General features: G+C 51.8%; 1 protein-coding gene across 3 annotated transcripts in view; it reads right to left on the bottom strand.

Annotated features, from left to right (window-relative positions):
• Window positions 1-25,000, bottom strand: part of LOC118219632 (cytoplasmic phosphatidylinositol transfer protein 1-like) — a 96,467-nt gene that overhangs the window by 40,976 nt on the left and 30,491 nt on the right. For all 3 annotated transcript variants that reach the window (XM_035402960.1, XM_035402962.1, XM_035402961.1), the window contains exon 2: window positions 868-1,016. In XM_035402960.1, the coding sequence (XP_035258851.1) occupies window positions 868-1,016 (149 nt within the window). The remainder of the gene's footprint in view (window positions 1-867; window positions 1,017-25,000) is intronic.

The following is a 25,000-nucleotide window of genomic DNA, read 5'->3' as shown; positions in this document are numbered from 1 at the left end:
GGGCACTTCCTCTGTTTCGGACACAAGCACTCTCTCCGAAGCCCGCAATACCCAATCTGTTACACACCCACAAGGACACGCACACTAACGTAGCATCAGCTCACAGATTACTCACTGCTGCGTCTGGTCCTGTTGTGTGTAATCCTGCCATTTGCATTTCAGGAGAATCCCCGCTTTTTTTCCAATCATAATGGATTTGGTCATAATACCAAGCACGGGGAAGGGAAGCTGTTCAGCGTGGTTAACGGATCGCAATGACACTGCGTGTGTCACAGCCATTCACGCATCAAGCACAATGCTAACGGCTAACATACGCTTCACCAAACAGGCCCATCGCTTCTTTCAAAATGTAGAGGTGTGCTGCCTGCCTCCCCATCACATTAAGCTCTGGCCTTGACCCCCTGGGGGGGGCATCAGACCACAGCATAGAGTATACCTGAGGTGGGGTGGTTGGGGGGGGGGGGGTGGGCGGAACAGCATAGAGTACACCTGAGGTGGTTGGGGGTGGGGGTTGGATAGCACAGCATAGAGCACACCTGAGGTGGGTGGGGAGGGGGGGGGGCCAGCACAGCACAGAGAACACCTGAGGTGGGGTGGTTCGGGGAGGGGGGGGGGGGCAGTTGGGCAACATTAACACAGAGTACACCTGAGGTGGGTGGGGAGGGGGGGGGGCCAGCACAGCACAGAGAACACCTGAGGTGGGGTGGTTCGGGGAGGGGGGGGGGCGGTTGGGCAACATTAACACAGAGTACACCTGAGGTGGGGTGGTGCAGGGTGGGGGTTGGATAGCACAGCACAGAGCACACCTGAGGTGGAGAGGTCGCGTGGGGGAGGGGGGGGGGGGGGGCGGAATTTCGGGGGCCTCACCTGTTCAGGTAAACGCGCTTCTCGGTGAACTGGCCCTGGCCGTGCGCGGGGTCCTCGAAGGGCTCGTTCTGCACCACCTCCACGCCCTCGCCCCGGTCGCTCTGCTCGTGGCTGTGCTTGCTGATCATGTACAGCTGGCCGATGCGGTACTGCAGGGAGGCAGAGGAGGAACGCACAGGCCTGGTTATCACCGGAGTCAGCGGCCATGCCAGCGCTGCTGCGAAGGGATTATGGACTCCGCCAGTGACTTAGGTTATTGTTACTGTGCTTTCTACCATCTCTGCAACAGCATGCATGCTCCCCCACCCCCAGAGCCCCCCCTCCCCCCCCCCCCCCCCCCCGGCCCCCCTCACACCCCCCCCCCCACCCCGTACCACTACGATCTGCGCCAAGCTTAGTCTTCGCCTGAACCCTTTTTTTTTTTTAATGACCTTTTTGTTTCGGTTTAATTTTCACATTTCCACGTTGACATTTTCGCTCAAACGAAATACCTCGTATTAGACAGAGCCGGCCGGCGTACGGTTTACAAAGCAAACGCCACCGCGGGAACAGCCAGGCGACACTCCGGGGTGACCTTTAAAACAGCAGCAGCAGCAGCCCTGCCCCTTTCCAGCGCTCGAAAGTGTTCCCGAGCACACACACATTCCCAAAACTGGGAAAATCAATGCAGCGACGATCCTTCTACGTCACAGCCGATACGAGTCTGTCATTCTGCCCAGGGGCTGTAATGGCTTCTACATGTATGACCACCGCTGATCCCAGTGAAATGAACACACCACTGAACCGCGACACCGACAAGGGCCCTTCGGAAGGGCAGCGATTCCGTTACGCGGTTTACAAACGGCGGTATCTGGTCGCCATTGGTTTCTGCAGCTGAGCGACAGGCGAAGAACAGCGAGCGCTTCCCCAGGAGGCTAGCTGTAATGCACGTAGAATCAGAATCAGCCAAGTACACTTTTATCTGCTGAGTCCACCTGCTGAAATTCTTTGGGCTTATCATGTGCTTCCCAAAGTCCCGGTGCAGAATCAACCTTCAGTAATTACTTTGATTCCAGTAAGGAAAGCTCTCAACATTTTTAGGCCAATGAATTTTAAGCAAAACTTTCTTTTGAGATTTGCCAAGCTGAAATTGTACAAAACAAATTTATGTTTTTGCTGCCATTTGATTTCTGGATCAGTTTTTTTTTTGTGAGAGGGTGCGCTAGGATTTTGTTTGTGAAACTGAACACAAGGCAGTTTTTCTCTTCTCATTCACGCTTGGCCATATGCCCATATTAATGCCCACTGTCATTCCAAAAAAGCAGCTTATTTTGGCTCTTTTTTTCTCCACATTGCATATTTGGAGGCACATCCAAGTTTAAATGTGTGTAATCAAACATTGTTTAAATGATTCAGTTATGACTGCTTTTGATCCAGCTAAGCTGCAGGCCATCACGTTTTAAAAGAACAGGCTCGGAGAGCAGGGGCCTTGTTGGAGAGAGAGAGCGATAGATAGAGAGAGAGAATGACAGAGAATAAGAGAATGAGCATGAGAGAGATAAAGACAGAGAGAAAATGTATACAAAGAGAAAGGGGGGAGGGGGGAGGGGGTAGGCGTGTGCGTGTGCTGAGCGCGTCCTGGTGTGATCTAACGCGCTCAGCACACGCACACGCCTACCCCCTCCCCCCTCCCCTCCCCACCCTGCCAAATAAAACAGCCCAGCGGCCAAGCCAGCTCAGACGCCCCGGCCAGCCTCCGGTCTCTCCCGCAGCCCCCTGATCCCGTCGTCTGAGCTCAGCTCATTTAGCGCAGGCTTCCTGAGAGCCAGCTTTGCACAGGCCCCGCGCGCCTGCATCTCACTCCCAGTGTACGGAGGCTGCCAGAGGTGATTCCTCACTGTTTTTGTGATGCACACATTATTATTATCGTCCTTGTGGTCTGGCTTGCCCTAGCTGACGAAATGAAGGATGGCTTCTGAAGGATGCTTCGATGATATATTTGTCACTAAGGTCAAAAAACGGACTACAATAGTCTCTGCAGACCGTCTATTCCTTAAAACCTCAAGGGGCAGCCAGACTAACATGTGATCATCTGGCTATCAATCCCTGACTAGAATCCTGCACAGAAGAGATTTATGCAACTAAATTTCTTAAAATGGTAAAAAAAAAATTAAAAAAAGACATATATGTTTGGTAGCTTTTGTGGAAAATTACCATTCCCTTAAAACTGGGGATTTTTTTTTTTGTTTAACAAAAAATAGAGAAAGAGGTTTAATCAAACAGAAAAGCTGTGTAAATTAGCAGTCAAGCTCTCACGGGTACAAAGTGCATTTTGGACCCAGGAACAGCAGAAAACCAAACTGCAGCATTTTTTTTCCCAGCCCAAATTGATGAATTATTAACCTCCCCGCCACTGCAGAGAGAACAGGATGGCAGAGCCACACTGGGCACCCCTCCTGCCCCTCCACCCCCCCCCCCCCTTACCCCCGACATCATCCAAACTGTCCCAGCCACGCCCCCCCCAGGCTTGCCCAAACTCAGCTCTGTGTGGTCAGGCAGACATATGCCAGTAGAGCCCTTTGCTCCAATGAGCAATGTCTTTGTTGACCTTTAAAAAAAAACAAAAAAACCCCCCCCATACTCCCACACGCTCAGGAGGAAGAACAGCTCGGCTCAAACAGGCTCCTGCCGAAAACACGAGCCCTCTGACGGACGGCGGGGTACCTTTTCGTAACGGCGCCTGGGTTCATTACGAGCGTGATGACCTATAAATAGCACCTACGGTAATACCTGCGCCTTTTTACAGTCTCTGGTTCAAACGTACAGCATCTGTTATTTTGCATGCCGTGAAGAACCGTCTTAATTAATGAAATTCAGCTCTCGCTGTTGTGGTCCCCCTGAAAACAAAACAAAACAAAACAAAACAAAACAAAACAAAACAAACCAAAAAAAATAGAATAGAATAGAACAGGAGCGCATATCAAAAAAAGGAAATGAAGTATGTAAAGCACCGGGGTTAGAGTGGCAGTAAATAATTCATTGTCTGTCCCTTTCCCTTTCATGCAGAGAGCAGATGTGTGACAGGATGAGAGAGAGCGAGAGAGAGAGAGAGAGAGAGAGAGAGAGAGAGAGAGAGAGGGGGGGGGGGAGTGGGACAGAGGGCTGGGGGCAGGGAGAATTAAAATCAGGAGTGGCTGTGTCAACAGGACCCATCGGGCTGTCCGATGACCGCAGATCTCACCCGTCTGCTTTCCGTTTACCCTTTTTATTCAAAAGCGGCCCGCGGTTCCCTCTCTTCTTTCTCTCTTTCTCTCTCTCAGTTTCTGTTTGCTTTAACCGGGGCGGCCGAGCGAGAACCGGCTTGTTTTTTTTTTGTATTTCGTTTCTCGCAGTGCGACGGCACACACACACATGACGTTATCGATGAAACGCAGCCGCTCTGCCGAGCTATCTCCACTGCTGAAGGTGAGCGCGACTCCTGCCTGCTGGACGTCCCCAAAGAACATCGCAAAAGGCTTTCGCCTGAAGAAAAAATGTCCCATGGGGAGAAAACGAGGAGGAGAGGAGGAAAAAAAAAAAGGATTTATTAAGAGCTTATCCTGCATTGAGCTCTTCTCCAGCTTTCAGGTCAAAATGTGCACCTGAGAGAGGCGCAGAGTATGCCAAACAGCCAGTGCAAATGCACGGCGCGCGGATCAGACCGGGTCATCACCTGGGACGACTTGCACCTCGGGCCATGTGTCCTTCGCATCTCTCCTCTTTTCTGTCCATTCTGAATAGAGGGAAAATAATTTCTGCATTCTGTAGAAAAGGAGAGGTTTCATTGGCTGGCCGGCCGGCCTTGCTGAAGAATTCGGCCTTGAGGAAACGCGTCTGTGGTGTGGGGATGGCTGGTTTGAGCAGCCACACCTGCCCTGGGCCGAGCTAATTAGACCTGGCCAATTGGATAATTGGTTAAGAATTAGATAATTGGCCAGGCTAATTGGACCCGGGAACAGGAGTGGCTGCACCTGTGCGTAGTGAGGTAATCAGTGCGCACAGGTTAAATCTGCCAACCCCACTCACACAAATGGGAACCTCTGTCATGAATGTTTTTTTTTTTTACACATCTGCTCAGTTGGCTGTAACATCTTGCCAACCCTTGTAAATAAATGGGGACTGCTGGAACATCATCTCCCTGTGTCTCTGTGCTGGAGGGCCCCGTGGAAAGCCACTTCGGTGGCCTGTGGCAGGCTCGTTTGTCACAGTGTCAAAAAAAAAAAGGAAAAAAAAAAGAAACGGCCACGAGGGAGATAAAGAGCTCCGTTGCATTGTCGCGAGAGAGAGACACAAACACACACGCGCTCATAACACACAACAGAGTCAGTCGAACCGCTCGCACCACACACCAGTAAACAAAACAGTCCCAATCTCCCCCACACCTGATCCAAAACGTAGCCTACAGCTGTGCTGCGGGCACTCGCGCGCACACACCGGCGCCCAATCGTGCGTCAAGTTGGCTCCGGCATTTGTTTGACTGGCGATTAAAGCGAATGAGTTATATTTAGCGCGGCGTGACATTTGTTCAAGCCATAACTGCGGAGCACAGGTTTGTTTGTCCGCGGCTGAGAGAGAAACGTAAGGAGGGAAAACACTCGCTCGACTGCAGCTGCAGCAGCAGCAGCAGCAGCAGCAGCAGCAGCAGAGACACCACAGGAACAGACTGATGCAAAAGGAACACTGACAAAGCAGGTTTCCTTTCTTAATTGCATCTTAATCCCCAGTTGATAGGCTCGCTTCCTCAGGCTCGGCTCCGCCATTCTAGCCACTGTCTGTCCCCCTTTAAATTAAATAGCTCCAGTGCTAATGGAAGCTCTAAAGTGCAGTGGTTGAGCAGTAAAGAGCAAATAATCTTGTATGTTGTTCTGACTGTTACTTTATTTATTATTATTATTATTATTATTATTATTATGATTATTATTTTAACTGCAGCTCTTTTATTTGAAGCTGAAATTCGGCTCTCGTTTATATCTCGGTCTGCGAAAAACAGCCGCAGACCTAGCGGCTACGTGGGATGAAAGCTCTGCTCCCCCCTTGGGTTACCATGGCGTTCCCAGAAGAGTCTGCGCTCCTTGGTTACACGCCGCCCCGTGCAGTTCTCGCGGCGCGGGAGCAGTCTAACTACTTGTCATCTCACACCCAGCGCGCGCGGACAGAGGCAAGAACACAGCAACGGACAGACAGGACAATAACAGATCAGAGTTCGCACATGCACACATGTGGACAAGACACGCACAGACGCTATTCTAACGGCCTTAATAAACAACAGCAGTACAGCTCGACTGAGGCCGTCTGAAGAATACTTGACCACCGCTGTTGCGCTGATAGCAGGCAACGAGTAATTAGGGTTTATAGCGCAGTTGCTATGCAAACGGTTCAGTGCTGTATAAAATGGCTCTATGTTGACTGTAGCTGCATGATATCAGTAATGTTTGATGAAGCACTTTTGCCTTTGCTCTGTTTTCTGCCATTCATTTTCAAATACAGTTTAAATTGTTCCGCGTATAGGCATCTCGTAATTATATACTATGACTGTGAGATAGCCAAGCGCCAATCTTTTCCTGAGGAAATAATTAAACCATGATGCTCCGCGAAAGCGTACTGTCTGGAATAGAGAGAAATTACACTAAACCGTTTGAATTCAATTTCTGGAAAACCGCAATTGTACCTTTTGAAAACGGGTGTCATTGTGTGGGTTTGAAAATCTAGCTGTATTTACACAGATTAAAGGTAAAATTGACATGGATCTAGGCATCAGATTGAGAAACAGATGCCAATACTGCAATTGTGAAGATCTAAAAACCGCCTGTATTTCTTCTCAGCGAATCTGGAGTTTGTACAGAGTTTAGTGTCAAGACAACATCTAGATTTGCTTTCCTTTCACACCTGTGATGAGAGAATTTTGAGCCGATTATGAGGCAGGAGCCCGTTAGAAGGGAAATGGTTTTTGCCAGGTCAGACATCAGCTGGCAAGCATGCGTTCCCCGCTCGTTTTAATTAGAAGCCCTGCATTCGCATTAGCACGTCACTGTTATTTCCAGCACTGCCAGCCTGTCAGAGAGAGTCGTTATTTCCTCTCTCCAGGTAGTCTGAAGGCTGAATGTGTGTGTGCCTGTTCTCCACCCTGGCACTTCTTCATCCCGAGCAATTAAAAAAAAGATTCAAATCTAAGACATATCACAACAGGCTACTGACACACTGTCAGAACAGACCACTGACACTGTCAGAAGAGACCACTGACACACTGTCCGAACAGACCACTGACACACGATCAGAACAGACCACTGACACTGTCAGAACAGACCACTGACACACGATCAGAACAGACCACTGACACTGTCAGAACAGACCACTGACACACGATCAGAAGAGACCACTGACACACGATCAGAAGAGACCACTGACGCACAGACACAGTGTCAGAGCGTCTGTGCTCACAAGCGGTGCTGTGGGGGGTTGTAAATTCAGCCCCAGGAGCCTGTGAGTGCAGCAGCCAGGGCCGGCTCCTATCGACTGAAGGGGGCTCTGTCGAAGGCTGATACGCGCCTTAGAAACGCTATCGATTCTCAGGGCTGCCGCTAGAGCCGTCGCTAATTCTGCTGTATTTCTATTTGTTTATTCACTCCGTTTTTCCTCCTTAGGCTTTAGGGGATTGAATGAACAAACAAAAAAACAAACAAAAAAAAAAAAAATCACCCTAAAGATAGCAGTATAGGAAGTCCAAAGGTTCTCGCTGTGCCCAGAATGACATCTTGTTCCATTTGGTGTTAACATGTACCAAACTGGTACATCCATCAAGTCGCGGCTCTGTGCTAAACGCTAACGGGGCGTTTCGCTTTACATTACATTACATTACATTACATTATAGGCGTTTAGCTGACGCTCTTATCCAGAGCGACTTACAACAGTGTAACCAAACTCAGGATCAAGTCCACTTAAGTCCATTGAATAAAATGCAGATAAAAAGCCTTTACTATAGTAGCATACAGTAAGGAGAAACAAGATAGTCTGAACCAAAAATTTTTTTTTTTTTTTTTTTTTTTTTTTTTTTTTTAATAGTTATGGGAGAGGGTTTAGGGAAGAGGAGAGAGGTATACAGAGAAGAGGTGCGTCTTGAGTTTCCGTTTGAAGGTGCTCAGACACTCTGCTGTTCTGACCTCCACTGGAAGATCGTTCCACCATCGTGGGGCCAGAACTGCAAAGAGTCGAGACCTTGTTGCTGCTCGTGTAGGGGGAGGAATCAGCCGCCCTGTAGTAGCCGATCGGAGCGATCTGGCCGGCTTGTAGGGTCTGATCATCTTCTGCAGATAACCAGGAGCTGACCCCTTGACTGCTTGGAAAGCAAGCACCAGTGTCTTAAACCGGATGCGAGCTTGCACTGGTAGCCAGTGGAGGGAGATGAGGAGGGGAGTGACGTGGGAGTCACGAGGGAGGTTGTAAACCAGACGTGCTGCTGCATTCTGGATGAGCTGAAGGGGTCTGGTGGCTGATGCTGGGAGGCCAGCCAGGAGGGAGTTGCAGTAGTCCAGACGTGACAGTATCATGGCCTGGACCAGGAGCTGTGTGGAATAATTGGTGAGGAGTGGTCTTATTCTGCGGATATTGTACAGGATGAACCTGCACGACCGGGTGGTTGCCGCGATATTCTCAGAGAGTGAGCAGCTTTACTGCAGTGGAGGCTTTTCTTATTACGCTGCAGTGCTGTTGAGGAATCACGCGCGACTGTCATGTGTCATCAATCATCAGTGACTTACGGCCCCATCCATAGAGTACTGCCCTGTCCAGCGCTTCTGTAAAAAAAAAAAAAAAAGAGAGAAAAAAAAGAAAGTTTCTCGCCCGCGCAATTTAACGCAAAGAACTCAAACTCCAGCTGCGCTTTGAGTAACGTCCCCGGTGATGTCACGAGAGAAGACGCTGACTGAAATTTCCCCGGCCGTAGAACGCATTAAATCAGGAAATTGCTTGTGTTAGTGTGACAGAGGCCGCGGTGCGGAGCTGTACCACGAGGCCAAACGTAATTAGAACGGCGGTCTGAGGGATGCATCGTGACAGGTCCTGGCGTTTGAAAAAAAAAATGCAGCCGGGGTCATAAATACGCGGAGAACAAACTGTTTATTCCTCATCCGCCACCGGAGCTGGCTGCTGATTGGACCGTTTGCGAAGGGGGACATTACAGGAAAGAGCGAATGGAAAGTGGTGAATTATTATTATTATTATTATTATTATTATTATTATTTTAAAATGTCTTTTTACTGTTTGAGCTATGATTAGATCAGCGGAGGAGAGAAAGGGATGTGGAGCGCAGGCAGCAGGCAGGCTGCTCAGTTCTGGACGCACAGCCGCGCTGTCGCTCGCGCTCCATGATTTATACAGCAGCCTCCAGGCCGCTCTGAGAGAGAGCTATCCAGAGCACCCAGCGCCTCTCTGCGCAGCACAAGACACACACACACACACACACACACACGAATGTGCACCTACGAACACACACATGCACACAGATGTACCCCTTCAAACGCACATACGCACACAAAGGAGCACCTGCAAACACACACACACACACACATACATTTGCACCTACAAAAACATACAGACACACAAGAATGTGCACCTAAAAAAACAAGCAGACACACACACACACATATCTGCACCTACACAAACACACACACGCACACACAAAACATTGTGTGTCCATGGTGTTCCACATACGCACACACACACACACACACACACTGCAGGAGACCTGTGCTTTCTGGCACCGCCCCGGCCGTCTCTGCTGTGCTCACTCTACACTGCGGTGGTGTGTGTGTGGCTGGGTGGGGAAGGGGGTGGGGGGGGGGGCTGGGGTACTGGGGTGCAGTGCAAACCGCAGAGGGAGAACAGGAGGGAGGGAGGGACGCTTGGGGTCAGGCGCTGATCAGGGAACGCGCCCTTCCATTACAGACACCGGGGCTTGTTAGCGCTCAGCTAGCTGATGCCACGTTCCCCTGCTGTGCAGCGCTGAGCAGATTACACGTCACACTGATGCTCACACTCCATCCATCAGTGACACTCCTGCCTCCAGCTGGGCCACAGAGTGCTTCTTCAGCTAAAAGCACAACACGCTGCAGACCTGTCAGCATTTTATATGTGTGTGAGAGAGTGTGTGTGGTGTGTGTGTCTGCGTGTGTGTGTGTGTGTGTGCGTGTGTGTGTGAGTGTGTGCGTGTGTATGTGTGTGTGTGAATGTGTGTATGTGTGTGTGTGAATGTGTGCGTGTGTGTGTGTGTGTGTGAGAGAGTGTGTGTGGTGTGTGTGTCTGCGTGTGTGTGTGTGTGTGTGTGTGTGTGTGTGTGTGTGTGTGTGTGTGTGTGTGTGAATGTGTGCGTGTGTGTGTAAGTGTGTGCGTGTGTATGTGTGTGTGTGAATGTGTGCGTGTGTGCGTGTGTGTGTGTGTGTGTGTGAGAGAGTGTGTGTGGTGTGTGTGTCTGCGTGTGTGTGTGTGTGTGTGTGTGTGTGTGTGTGAATGTGTGCGTGTGTGTGTGAGTGTGTGCGTGTGTATGTGTGTGTGTGTGAATGTGTGCGTGTGTGTGTGTGTGTGAGAGAGAGTGTGTGTGTTCCCAGTTGGAAATTAGATTACCTGAAGGGCTTTGCAGCCAAATGGAGAAGCTGGCAGAAGGGCAGCGTTCTTAACTGAGCCGCTGCATTGAAAAGGTGGAACGTGGAGCGCTTTGATTTGGGTGAAGTGGCGAGTGTGACGAGGAGAGTCGTGCACCGCAGAACATCTGTTCCTCGGGAAAAAACAGTTTGATCTGCTCTCAAGAATTACACCGGCACACAGGTCGGGAAGTATTAAAAGGCGCGAACAAAAAAAAGAATAACTCTGGTGTCCTTGGAGTCGTTGAAAACGGGCAGGCTGAGCACTGTTCTTACTCGGTTATTAACCTCTCTGCACTGCGGCTCGTAGCGCACAGTGTGTGCCCGTCAGTTCGGTGCCTGAAAGAAAACGTCCTGATTTTAAGAACTTAATCATCACAGCGGTAAGAGTACGAATGAAGGTCTTGACGCAGCCGAGAACGTCCTCTTTTCACGAGCTGACAAAAAAAAAAAAAAAAAAAAAAGTAGCACATTTGGGTTTTGTTTACCCCTTCCCCTTCAGAACACACGGTGGCAAACCGGGAACACCTTTTGGTAGCAGGGTTTACAGTCAACCACATGCAGACTACATCACTGCGCGTAGCATCAGAGGTGCAAAGTCCTGGGGTCAGAAGGTACAAGGCCTGCCATATGCTTCCTCCACCTGTGAATTCAGCCAGCTGATTTCACCGATTAGTTCTACCTCCTGGCTGAAGAACTGGGCTAATTAGCAAATCCAGGTGAATTGGAAGAAACGGTGGGGAGGACTTCTGTTTTGTGAACTGGGAATTTACACTTGCGTAATGATGAACACAGATGACACAATGCGTGAATGGTATTTTTACCTGGGTTAAAAACGCAAATGGTACACCCTAGCAGACATCACTCCACCTGCCTCTTGAGCAACCCTGCAATCTACACAGATTAACACAATTAATCTGAAGGATGCAGTGCACTGGCTGAATGTGGGTTTGGCATGGTGTGTGTGGGTTTAGGATGTGCCGAATTGTGGATTTGAGGCAAGTTAAGTGTGGGCTTGGGATGGGTTGAGTGTGGGCACCAGGTAAGTTGAGTGTGGATTTAAGGTAGGTTGAATGAGGGCTTGGAGTGGATGGATTGTGAGTTTGAGGTTGATTGAGGTTCAGTGTGGGTTTTGTACTTCTCCCAGACAGAAGCTTTCAGATCTCTTTCAGACCTTTCCTGTACAAAAGGGTGGCCCATTGCTATTGAAATGAACGAAAAGTTCATCGGCATGTGAAGGGCATCGTAGGAGCGAGAGAGAGAAGGAAGCCGGCGATCGATATGACGGTAGAGAAACCGGAGGAGAACTCTTCCTTTCAAACGCACGCGTCAAGTGCCGCGGGTGTCAGGTGTGGGAGAAATCCCACTTCACACATCGCCTTTCTCGCCATGCAACAATATGCCTTCGCACCCGAGCCCCCTGAAGATGTTCTCATTCATTAAAACGAAAAGCTCGAACGTTCTGGCCCGGCACACGGTGTCTCACCCGCACGTCATTGCCATCTGGCCAGGGAGGCCTCGTCTCTCTCTCTCTCTCTCTCTGATCGCCCCAAAACCCCGCAGGCGGGGCGGGGTGACTGTGCCACCGCGCTCTGGAAGTGAACGGAGCGTCTGGCCGGGCCACGTGTCCGGCTGACCCCCCCAGGCCAGGTCAGTCCCATCGGACAGCAAGGGGACAGGTGCCCGGTCTTTTATAAAAACACAACACACACCGAGATAAGGCCCTGCGATAGACTGGCGGCCCGTCCAGGGTGTGTTCCTGCCTCTCGCACAATGCATGCTGGGATAGGCTCCAGCACCCCCTGCGACCCTGCTCAGGATAAGCGGGTATAGATGATGGATGGACCCTGCTCAGGATAAGCAGGTATAGATAATAGATGGACCCTGCTCAGGATAAGCAGGTATAGATAATAGATGGACCCTGCTCAGGATAAGTGGGTATAGATAATGGATGGACCCTGCTCAGGATAAGCAGGTATAGATAATGGATGGATCCTGCTCAGGATAAGCAGGTATAGATAATAGATGGACCCTGCTCAGGATAAGTGGGTATAGATAATGGATGGACCCTGCTCAGGATAAGCGGGTATAGATAATGGATGGATCCTCCTCAGGATAGGCAGGTATAGATGATGGATGGATCCTGCTCAGGATAAGCAGGTATAGATAATGGATGGACCCTGCTCAGGAAAAGCGGTTATAGATAATGGATGGACCTTGCTCAGGATAAGCGGGTATAGATAATGGATGGATGGATGGATCCTGAGATAAGACCGCAAAGCTTCCTTAGCCTGCTGCTGCTGCAGCTCCCTGTGCTTTATATATAAATATATATATAAATATTTTTTTTAGGCTATTGAGATTAATGTTGACAGAGTACAAACTCAGCCATTAAAATCTTATTCTTTTTATTTCAGACCTGTCAGCTTTGCAAACAACCCTCCATTGTGAGCCTGCTCTATTATTCTCTCCAGTGCTTGGCTCACTCCGAGCTGGTTAATGCTTGCAAGCCCTGTCCCCTCCCCTCCCTTTAAGTAAATTAATGCATCGATGCCTTGGTTGTTGATTAACAATAAATTAATTTTTTTGTAACAAGAAATTGAAGGAGAGGATGTTAACAAGACCTCAGTTCTAATATGCAAACTACACACACTAACAAATGCTTGGGCAGAGACAGCATAGTTTACACAGAAATGACAAATATCTAACCTTAATGAATGCTGTCTGAGCCAGGCATACTTCTGATGGATGCATTGCCAGGTCTGAGCCATTTTATCCACCCTCCACTCTTGTTGTCTACCTTATTTTGGAAACTGTTATTTAAATAAAATTTTATGAATAATTCAACCCGTGCCAGTGAATCCTACCCGACTTGCGCATAGCATGTTTCACATGGAGAATGTCGCAAAAGGCACAAAGACATTGACATGGTCCTGGGACAGACGAATTTTGGCACCCCCAGGCCAAACAGCCAAATTGACAGGATCTGCATCGAGGTAGCTCAAGGTTTTCCCTCCATTAACTCCCCTCAGATCAGTGTTAACACCTCTGGGACAAGGCCATTTTTTTTATTGGGACAGGCCTACGGTCTTGTCCACCTATTAGTCCAGTAGATGTGATGACATAAAGCAATGCAGACAGCTGCTGCCGGTAAAGGGGAAGAAAAGTCTGGTTCTTCGGTCCTGAGATTCTCTGTGTGAACGAATAGCCAAAGTCGTTCAGCCTGTGCACATAGTGCTGTGGTTCATGTTTGAAAGAGCTGGAGGAAAAGCTGTTGACTGGAGTTGACTAAGCGCATGGACGCTGTGAAAGGAAGAATCCACAGCTGGCTGCTCTGATAAGCTCGGTATCACACCCCCCCTTCCCCCATCACCCCCCCCCCCCCCAGCAGAGAGAACTGCGAGGGCTGTCACTCTCACCACTGAGACGGGGACGCCGTGATCACCAGCGACAGGCCTGGAGATATACAGCTCTGTTCCCCATGCCCACCTCCCCCGTGTACCAGCGCCTCAGTGCCCCCCCCCGTCACTACAGTGCAAAGGTCAGCCCCTCCCACATATGGTCAGCTCCTCCCACATATGGTCAGCCCCTCCCACATATGAGCAGCCCCTCCCACATATGAGCAGCCCCTCCCACATATGAGCAGCCCCTCCCACATATGGTCAGCCCCTCCCACATGTGGTCAACCCCTCCCACATATGAGCAGCCCCTCCCACATGTGGTCAGCCCCTCCCACATATGGTCAGCTCCTCCCACATATGGTCAGCCCCTCCCACATATGAGCAGCCCCTCCCACATATGAGCAGCCCCTCCCACATATGAGCAGCCCCTCCCACATATAGTCTACACCCTCCCCAGACCGACAGATGATAGCGCATCGACCAGGACTGTGTGATACACACAGGGAATTGGTATAACGACTAAATTGGGGATAAAATGGGAGAAAAATGGCAAAAAAACCCCCCAAAAAAACCCGCTTGCGCAGCGAGAAGAATTCGCCACCGTCTGACTCAACGGAAGACGCGAGACGGCACAGACCGTCGCCCCGCGCAACAGACGGAGCCGCCCGTCCGCCCGCCTGCCGCAGCCTTCTGGGCTCCGCGGTTGCTCCCGGCGACGGTCCACGCGGCACGCGCGAGGCGGCGACGCTGCCGTATGCTGTCGGGGCGCGTGTCCCGATGCAGCTCACAGACGGTGAAGACCCCTAGGGGGGCGTGGCCCGACGCATCTCACAGACGGAGAAGACCTCCGGGGCGTGGCCTGACGCAGCTCACAGACGGTAAAGACCTCCGGGGCGTGGCCCGAGCGGGCGGCGGCGGCGGCGGCGAGCAGGGAGTCGGGGCTGTCGCGTACAGAACACGGCGCGGAGAGAACGCCGCCTCGCTCCAGGCCTCCGAGGCCGGCTGCAGCTCCGTCGTTAGCATACAGTAACCCCCCCCCCCCCCCCCCCCCCCCCACCCACCCCCCCCCGACTGAGCGGGGGCCATTACACGCTCGCATTCAGCTCAATTTGCCTCCTTCCCCGAGCGAGACCACAGCTCTCCACAGCTCTCCGGCGTCTCGCCGGCCCTAATGGCGCCTGTCAGGTCATTAGCCCCCGATGGCAGACGCGGGGCCCGCACACCGCAGCCAGAGAGAGAGCCTTATGCATTTGGGTGAGGGTGAGGGGGCGGGGGGAGGGGGTGTTCTTTTCTGACAATAACGACTCAGAGACACTCAGTGTCTCTCTCTCTCTCTTACCCCTCCCCCTCCCCCTCCCCCTTCTCCTCCTCCTCCTCCCCCTCCTCCTCCTCCTCCTCCCCCTCCTCCTCCTCCCCCTCCCCCTCCTCCTCCTCGCCATCTTCCTCCCCGCTCTGGAAGTCTCATTCCATCGCTGCTCATCAGACGTGCCTCACGTTTCGGCCGTCCACCCAGCCATGTGCTCGAGAGAGAGAGAGAGAGAGAGAGAGAGAGAAGACAAATTCCGCTCCACCTACGATGATCATCGCCTCGTCCTTCTGGGCCTAACAGGGTCCCGACTGCCGTCCCGAATCCTGCACCCCTTCCCACGCGCTCAGGACCTCCCCCTAAAAAAACAGGGGGGGCGGCGGCCAGTACACGGGGGGGGGGATCCGAGCATGGGGCGTGGGGGGACGCGAGCGGGGGGCGACCCGTTCTGGACACAGAGAGAGCACACGGCGATTCATAACGATGCGCGATGGAAAAAAACACACAAAGGCCCGATCCTTTCAGCGGGGTCCAGGAGAACACATTCCACACGGTCCCACTGTAACAACAACCGAGAGAGAGAGAGCAACGGCCACCGAGGAGAGAGAGCGGCGAAACAGAGCCGCGCGCGGAGTCAAAGCGGCTCCACGGCCCGTCGTGCGCGTCAATAGCGACAAACGACTCGCCAGCGCGGCAAACTAGCTTAGCTTAAATTTCAAATCAAATCAAATCAAATCAAATCAAGTTTATTTATAAAGCACATTTGAACAACCGAGGTTGACCAGTGTGCTGTACAATAAAATAACATACAGAATAAAATAACATGACGGGTAACAGCAAGAAAGCAGTAGAGATAACATAACAATATGCATACATAGTTAAATAAGTAAAGGAACAGTTGGAAAATATAAAACACAGAAGGGCAGATTTCTCCTGTCGTTTGCCCAGTGCACCCGGTGGCATTTGACAGGGTCTCCGGGCACCTTCCCCTCTCCGCACTTCTCCTCCCTCTCTGCTCTTCTCCTCCCTCTCTGCTCTTCTCCTCCCTCTCCGCTCTTCTCCGCCCTCTCTGCTCTTCTCCTCCCTCTCTGCTCTTCTCCTCCCTCTCCGCTCTTCTCTTCCCTCTCTGCTCTTCTCTTCCCTCTCTGCTCTTCTCTTCCCTCTCTGCTCTTCTCCTCCCTCTCTGCTCTTCTCTTCCCTCTCTGCTCTTCTCTTCCCTCTCTGCTCTTCTCTTCCCTCTCTGCTCTTCTCCTCCCTCTCTTCTTCTGTGTTTAACGAGTGCTGAGCGCTGAGTCTGAGCCGGGGGGGGCAGGGGGGGGAGCGCGGGAGAGCTTTTACACAGGCCCCAAGAAAAGGCAGGGACGAACAGGAGGCAAATGAAGAGGCTTTTTGCTTTCCCACTCCACCGGGCGCTGTAAAATTAACTCAGCGCCGAACGTTAGCCCAGTCGCTGTTTAGCTGCGCTAAGAGGGCGTTAGCATTCATGAGATTCCAATCTCCCTGCCGACAAGAAAAACCAACAACAATCTTGGAAAGGATGACAGCTCTGTCATCAAATGAGTTAAAGCATTTTATCTTCGTGTGTAACACTGGCAGGTTTTATACACAGTGGTGCAGCACCCCCTTCCCCCCCCCATTTCACTACATTAAATAGACATCGAAAAGTTGTCAGGCATCTCCACATTACGACTAAAAATAACCCTAATAACCGTAATCTTGCAAATGTTCGTTTTTGATGCACATTTTGGTGCTCTTACTGAATAAACAACCCCATACCCCCTTTGTCTGTGTGTTTGTGTGTGTGTGTGTGTGTGTGAGTAACTCAACAATATATACACCCCCTGTAAAACATAAAACACGCAGAAACTTCAAAGCACACAGACTGAGCCAATGTCTGAGTTTATTCTGGTCCCTTTGATACCTCCCACATTAAACCTGTTCAGCTGAGAGGACAGCACAGATAACTTCTCTCTTTGTAAGGCTGCTCTCTCCAAAATATGTGGCTCTATTTTCCATTTCTTCTTTTTTTTTTTTTTTTTTTTTTTTTTGCAAGAGAAGCAGCAGGCCATCTAATATGTCTTAATACGAGAACCAGAACCGCATTCTCTTCTGCTTTTTTCCACAGCCTGTCTGTCCGCTCACATAGGCTCACACCGGCTCGCATTTCACCACAGGAAATCAACAAAATCATGCACCCCGACCCAGACCGAGGGGCCCAGCTCTCCACCCCCCGGTCCCCAGCACGCAATATTTCACCTTCGAAATGACCTTTCAGAAAAGTCACCGCACAGCCAAATGCCCAAGACAGGCATCAGTCACAACCAGAGCAGGGGAAGTGGCGGAGTGCGTCGACCGTAAGCTTGACTGACAGGAAGAGAGCGTACTCAGCCACGGCAAAAAACAGTTTTCTCACGCTACGAACTACTGTGCATCGTATTCTACCTTTCACAGAAACCCACACATATTACGCAGAATCGGCACAAGCAAAACAAGCTTGTCGATCGTGTATTCGCGGTAAAAATTGCACCGCGGTAAGATTGTAGACGGATACGTTACAGACTTATTTAATACAGAACCTTAGCGCCATTATTGTAGATATGGATAAAGCGATGGATTGATGGGGTTTATCATGCCTCAGCAAACCCTGTTTTTGAGGGCTTTTCTCGGGCTGAAGTGCATCGTTTCCGCTGCGCTGCGCCGCGCGGGCGGCCGAGCGCGTTCGAGGCGCTGTGGTCAGCTGACACGGCGTCAGCGGCGGCCGCACGCGCGCCTGACGCAGCAGGGAGGGACTGCCACCGCGGCTACAGGCCCGAGGGCTAACGGCTCGCAGCCCCGCGCGCGGTCCGAGAACAGCGTGGGCGTCGCTCGCGTCTCGGGCCGGGTGGGGGGGTGGGGGGGGTGGGGGGGGCGGAAGGGGGCGGTCACGCCACGTGGTTGAGCCCAGCGCCCCGCGCCTCCACGCATTCGAGGGCCCTGAGAAAAGAAGAAACAAAAGCGCCAGAAGACAAAAAAAAGCGCAACAGCAGCGCCAGTGAAAAAACAAAAAAAAAAAAAAAAACTACAGAGCCAACGCAGGGCGTGCGTTCACAGACGCTCCCTGGAGCGGTTTCTGCAGCGTCGATGTCACGCGCTGTCACTGCAGGACGGGACGGGACGGGACGCGATGCGAGCAGAACAGGGCAGGGGTCAGCAGCTGTGAGAGTCAGCAGGAACGCGGTGCTGCACAGAACCGTGAAGGACCGCTGTGCAGGCCTGGCTGGAGGGCCCCTGCAGCGTCCTGGTCGTCCGCGGCGTGTGCACAGGACACGTACCGCACTGCGCTGGAGCGATTATCTGCAGCCAACGCCTCACACCGCGCGCCAGAGCCGTCGCAACGCTGCAGCCCTGCGTGCCCAGGCCTGTCTCTGCATGGGCCGCGGTGTAGTGTAATGGGTAAGGAGCTGGTCTTGTAACCTAAAGGTCGTAGGTTCAGTACCTAGGTTGGACACTGTTGTTGTACCCTTAACCCGCATTGCTTCAGTATATATCCAGCTGTATAAATGGATACAATGTAAAATGCTGTGTAAAAGTAGTGTAAGTCGCTCTGGATAAGAGCGTCTGCTAAATGCCTGTATTGTAATGTAATGTAATGTAATGTAATGTGGCCTGTCTCAGCCCTACTGCATTCTGGGCATGGGCGCGGCCGCACAGCACAGCTCTACGTGTCTGGCTCCGCCCCCCCCACGCCTCCCTTACCCCGTGACGTCATCACAGGTCACCGGAGGTTCCAGAGAACGCTTCCACGCGTACAGCCAAGAGGGGCGGGGCTTGGGGCCCAGCGCGTCCGCCTCCTCGTGCTGCTGACAGGGTCTCCTGCCACAGATGACACCCCCCCATGCCTGTTTCCATGGAACGCACCGGAACAGGGGGGGGTCATGCTTCCCTCACAGGGTTGACACGCACGAGGACTCGATTCGCCCCGGACCGAGGGGGTATCGCTGACTTCTATTTCTGTCCCTCTTTCATTTCATCCTCCCCCCTTCCACTCTTCCCCCCACTTCTTTCATTTATTCTCCTCTCGCTCACTGAACTGCGCACATTCTGTCACTAAAAGCTTTGTGCTTTTTTTAAAATTAAAGATAAGAAACCAGTCAAGGGTTCAGATCGCTGCTGAAGTGAGGAAATGGAACATTATTTTTTACTTCTCTGCTTCTCCAGCGCGCACAAAGAGCCCATCCTAGATGACATTCTCCAAGCGGAAAATCTTATTACGCAAGACGCCGAATTACATATTGAACACACTCTATCGGAAACAGCTTCTCCCAGTCCCACCAGAGGCACAAGCTGACACAGTCATTACAACGAATGCATCTACTCCGGTCCAGACCAGAGTAACACAAGTACCACGGGCCATTTCACAAATGAAGTAGTAATCTTCTCAACTAGGTTCTTCTGTGTCATTTTCTGGGTGTGAACTCCCCCCCCCCCCACCGCTACCCGCCCCACCCCCCCACGCCATTGGAGAAGACCCGAGGTTACACAGACTGCATCATACGGGGCGCCCCCTGTAGGTAGGCCAGGAAAGTGACCCCAGACTACCCCCCCACTGCGACCGCGCTTCGTTAGGACTCTAGCATGAGTTCACCTCAACCAATATCTGGTGCTTTTCGATACTGTGTGAAGCTCATGAATGATCCTCCCCCCCCCCCCATCCCGTCCTCAAGAGTAGTTATTAATTTTACCCTCACAGTGAAAGATAGATGGAAGTCTCCAGCGTGCTGGAGACATTATTTATCCCCGCTAATGACGAGGATTAATCACTGGAAATGCCACGCGGCTTTGGAAAACCGTGCCCCTGCATCCCAAGCGCGTGGAGCCAGCTCTGCCACGGAAAAATCATTCATAAAGAATGATGAATGAACGCGAACATCGGAATGAATAAGGCAATAAGGCTGAGACCGCGGGCTATTTCCAAATCAAACTCAATGGCTATTAATAGAGTCTGTGTGTGTGTGTGTGTGTGTGTGTATGCACTGATGATTCTTTGTGTCCACACACGTATGAATATGTTGCTAAGTGTCTTTGTGGATACGCATGCGTGCGCTTATTTGCAAGTTGTTGTTTTTGAAGCATGTTTGTGTGTGTGTGTGTGTTTGCTCGTCTATCTGTACACTGACACAGACACTGTATACACTGACCAGAAATGCTCAGAGAAACATGAACTCCATTAGGGTACAATTCACAGTGACAGAGTCCCTTTCAAGCGGTGTGAACTCACATGAACTCTATTAAGAGTTGAAATGGCACTGCTGTGGACGCGTGGGTGTGTGGGGTTTTTTGTTGTTGTGGCGAAGCAGGGGGGGAGAAAGCCACTGGACAGCGGAAAGGTCAGTGCTGGCAGAGGTGCTTTGATGGGGGTCCCCAGGCATTGGGGTGGGGGGGGGGGGGGGGCAGCGGAGGGACAGGTCCGGGAAACTCAGGAGCTCAGCATGCTGGGTATTTTTATCCCAGGACACCAGCCAGTGGCTGCCGGCCAGTCATGAGACAGCAGGAGCAGTCACAAGACCGTCCAGATGCAAGTGGCTTTTCTTTTCTTTTTTTTCCACCGCCCTGCCGCACACAAACACTTGTCAGGGGTCACGTTCCCACCACCGATGTTCCCGTCCCTCCGGCTGACCTCCCCTCTGCTTCCACCGGGGGTGAGAGAGGCACTCTGAGGTGAGAGCGTTTGCCTGGCTGTGTGCAGGACTGCCTCAGCCCACAATGGCCGTGTTGACAAGCCTCCGCCAAGCCCCCACCCCCTGCCCGCACGCCCGCACCGCCCCCCCCCCCCCCCATTGCTAGTGTGGCCCAGCTGATCCCATGTCTTACCCCTCCCCCCTTGCCCCCCTGCCCCCTGCCCCCCCCCCCCCCCATTGCTAGTGTGGCCCTGCTAATGCCAGACCTGCCCTCCCTCGCCCCCCCCCCCCCCCCCCCCCCGTGGCCATAGTAGCCCTGCTGATGTCAGGCCCCTTCCCCCTGAGTTCTGGATGACTGACAGCAGAGGGGGAAATGTCATTACACAGTCTGTCGGACAGGCTTATTGACACATTCACTTTCGGCTGCCAGCGCCATTACAAGGCATGGGCTCACATCTCGGGGGGGGGGGGCACGGGGGCCCCCCCACGCTGCAGCTCACCGCCCCCCGAAACAAAGGACCGGCTCCGGGGCGGGGGGGGCGGGGGCGGCGAAGACGAGGGGGGGGCGCAAGGGCGTAGGGGTGTAGGGGTGTAGAGGCGTAGGGGCGTTAAATCCACTCGGACTGACACCCTGTCCCCAGGGATGCATGAAAGATGAGGTGTCTGAGAGACGGTGTGTGTGTTTGTGCGTGTGTGTGTGTGAATGCATATGTACATGTTGTGTGAGAGTAAGAGAGAGAGACAGATTGCCTGTGTGTGTGTGTGTGTGTGTGTGGATGAGAGAGAGTGTGCATATGCACTGAAAGTGGTGCTCATTCATTATAACTGAGAGCAGTGAGTTGGGGCTCCTCCTCTCCCCCCCCCCCCAGGTCTTAACACCGCAGAGCCGGGCTCTTACGCAACGCGGTCGCCTGACTCCACGTGCGGCTCTGACCGCTGTCGGCCGTTACCTCGGCGACCGCGGCGACCACGGCAACCGTGACCCCCCGCGGATGCCCCGCGCCCCCGCCGAAACGGGCAGACATTTTAAACATTCTAAACGGCGCGTCGTTAGCCGTCCCGCGCGAAACGTCCCTCGCCAGAAACGAGGTGTTCGGCGGCGCCTCAGACGAGGCCGGCGGCAGTTTGAAAACCCCGGACGCCTTTCCGTTTGGTTATCTTTATTAAAGCCGGGATTAAAAAAAAAACTCAGAGCCGTTAGATTGCGTTGTTCCCGTTCTCGTTGTTTAGTGTTAATCAGTTTAACCTTCAGGGTCCAAGTTGAACTATGCGGTTGTTCCCTGCACTTGGACCGGTACATCTCTCTAGGGGTTTCGTCATACTTGTTCCTGGTTATGGTTATACACTTTGTTGTACGTCGCTCTGGATAAGAGCGTCTGCCAAATGCCTGTAATGCAATGTAATGTAATGTAATGTAATGTAACGTAATGTAACGTAACGTAATGTAACGTAATGTAATGTAATGTAATGTAACGTAATGTAACGTAATGTAATGTAACGTAATGTAACGTAATGTAATGTAACGTAATGTAACGTAATGTAATGTAACGTAATGTAACGTAATGTAACGTAATGTAATTTAACGTAATGTAATGTAACGTAATGTAACGTAATGTAATGTAATGTAACGTAATGTAATGTAATGTAACGTAATGTAACGTAATGTAATGTAACGTAATGTAACGTAATGTAATGTAATGTAATGTAATGTTAAAACATTAAACCCGAGCGGCCGTCAGCCGCCAAAAGGCCGTCGAAACATTCCGTTTCCAGAGCGGTACGGGAAAGGTAACATCGCGCGGTTTTATGCCGTACCAGCAGGCTTTTGAAAAGCTCTACGTACGACACCCCGCTTCCCCTGGCGCTCGTCAATCCAGCACGGCGGCCGCCGTCCTCGACCGACGTTTCGACGGGAGACGCCGGCGCGTCCGATCGCTCGGAAGAAACGTAAATAAAAAAAGTGTGTCAAAAGGCCGAAAGTAAAAGGGCGGCTAACGTGCTAAAAATACCTGTGAATACGCGGCGGGAACGAATGCGATTGGCTTTCAGTCGCGCGTCGGCGTTCTTTGTGGGGTTTTGAAAGACCCCGAGGGTGTGCTGTCGGCTCGCTGCGCACACACACACCGCGGTCACACAAAAACGCCGAATCACTTGAACGACAAAAAAAAAACAACTTAATATTAGCATCTTTGAAATAGCAGAAATGAGATCGCGGTTTGTGGCGCAACGTGTGTCATAACATCATAGCATTTCGAAATGTTTTTTGCAGATTTATTGAACTCTCCAAAATGATGAAATGATGAGATTTTTTAAAAATGTATTTAAATCCAACTCATTTTTCAAGACTGTAATTACAATGTCAATGTCTGAGATATGATCTGCATCGCACACTATGAAATTATTTCTGTTAGAACACAGAGGCAATCATGACCTCAATCAGCGGCTGTAATGCACGCGCAGACCCGTTCCGTGGAGAAGAAAGGACTCCGTGCGGAATGTGAAGGGGCGCGGGCCCCAAATTTCCACTGAGGGCGTTCGGGAGGGGGGGGGGGTGGATGGGCGATCGGCTGACGAGAAACACCCCCACAGATCTGCGTGCGGCGAGCTGCCCACGCACACGCACACACCGCCGCCATGGAAACGTCATGGCGACAGGGCGAGCGTCCCGTGCCTTCCCGACCGACATACCTTCCGCCGCGGTCGAGCGGGAAGCGGGCCGGCCTGCGGAGAATGCCGGAAAGAGGGGGAGTGGCCCCGGGCTGGGTGACGAGCGAGCCGGCGGCCACAGCGGCTATTTGCGGACGAGGAGGAAAGGTGGAAAAATTCTTTGGGAAACAAAAAACGGGTCACATGACCATGGGGGGGAAAGGGGGGGGGGGTATGTGTGTGTGCTAAAACTATGACCCAGTGTTACCCATATCTCTTTGTGTCCTCGGGGGGGGGGGGGGGGGAGGGGGGGGAATCCAGCTAGTTAAAAAAAAACAGACAGGCTTCTCCAGCGTGTGACGGACGGAGCACACTCCCTGTGGACGGTGGGGGGGGCGGTGGGGTGGGGGGGGGTGGGGTGTGCAGACTGCTCCACTCCCTGAACGGAACCTAACGGTGGAAAAGCCGCAGACAGGTGAGGGCTAATGGAGGGCACTGTGTCAGGTGGGTCGGTTTAACATCGGAAACCACCGTTTCCACAGAAGAAGAGGCCACCTATTGGCAAATGGCGATCGAGTGGAGACGTCCCCCCCCCCCCCCCCCCCCCCCCCCCCGCTCTTAACACCTCTTCCAAGACAAAGGAGCAGTCAGGACCGAAGGCTTTGTAGGAAGGAATCCGGTCTCTAGGTAACCGTTGTCATGGGAACGTGACTATTACCTCTTGAGAGGCGGCATTGTCCGGGGGGGGGGAACGGGAGGGAGGCGCCGGCTGAGCCCCGTGGGGCGGGCCGGCGCGGGACGCGGTGAGTGCGGGGCCATTTTTGGGCAGCGGACTGAGTCTGGTCGCGGGCGAGCGGCCTTGTGCTCTCAGTTCTCAGTTCGCTGCACTTCACCGCCACGGGCCTTTTCCAGAGCTAGGGAGCTCGTCCAATCCCCCCCCACACCCCCCCAAACCCGCCCCCCTCCCACCCCCACCGCTGTAGCTCAGACGAAATCAATATTTCGTTAATTGCGAGGTCTAATAAACCGATTCTAATTCGTGACTACGAACCCCATCAACCACACCCCTGGAGCACGTCCCACGGCAATTCTCATTTAAAAAAAAAAAATGCAAATCAATATTAATAATCAAAATAATAATTGCCGTGCAAGTCCTCATAAAAGCCAGATCTATACAGCTTGAAAGAGAGAATGAATTTTCTATGGATTCTAAATCCTAATGCATTTCATTTGTTTAAAGGCCGTCAACGAGAACCGCTTCTGCAGTGTCTGAAAAGAATCGTTGGGTTTTCAAGAACACACTTTGTAAGAGATTTTAATTCATTCGCAGACCAAACCGAGGAGTTTGGGCAATATTTGAAAAGGATTCACAATCAAAGGAGGAATTCTGAATGGAAATCTCAGTCCTTTGCTGAAGATCATTAATATTTATTGGCCAGCTCTGTTCTCAGAAATGACCAAATAAGTCAGTTT

Source organism: Anguilla anguilla, chromosome 2 (genome assembly GCF_013347855.1).
Source record: "Anguilla anguilla isolate fAngAng1 chromosome 2, fAngAng1.pri, whole genome shotgun sequence".
NCBI classification, from domain to species: Eukaryota; Metazoa; Chordata; class Actinopteri; order Anguilliformes; family Anguillidae; genus Anguilla; species Anguilla anguilla.
The sequence above is the reverse complement of the archived record's forward strand: the minus strand, read 5'-3'. Positions and strand labels throughout refer to the sequence as shown.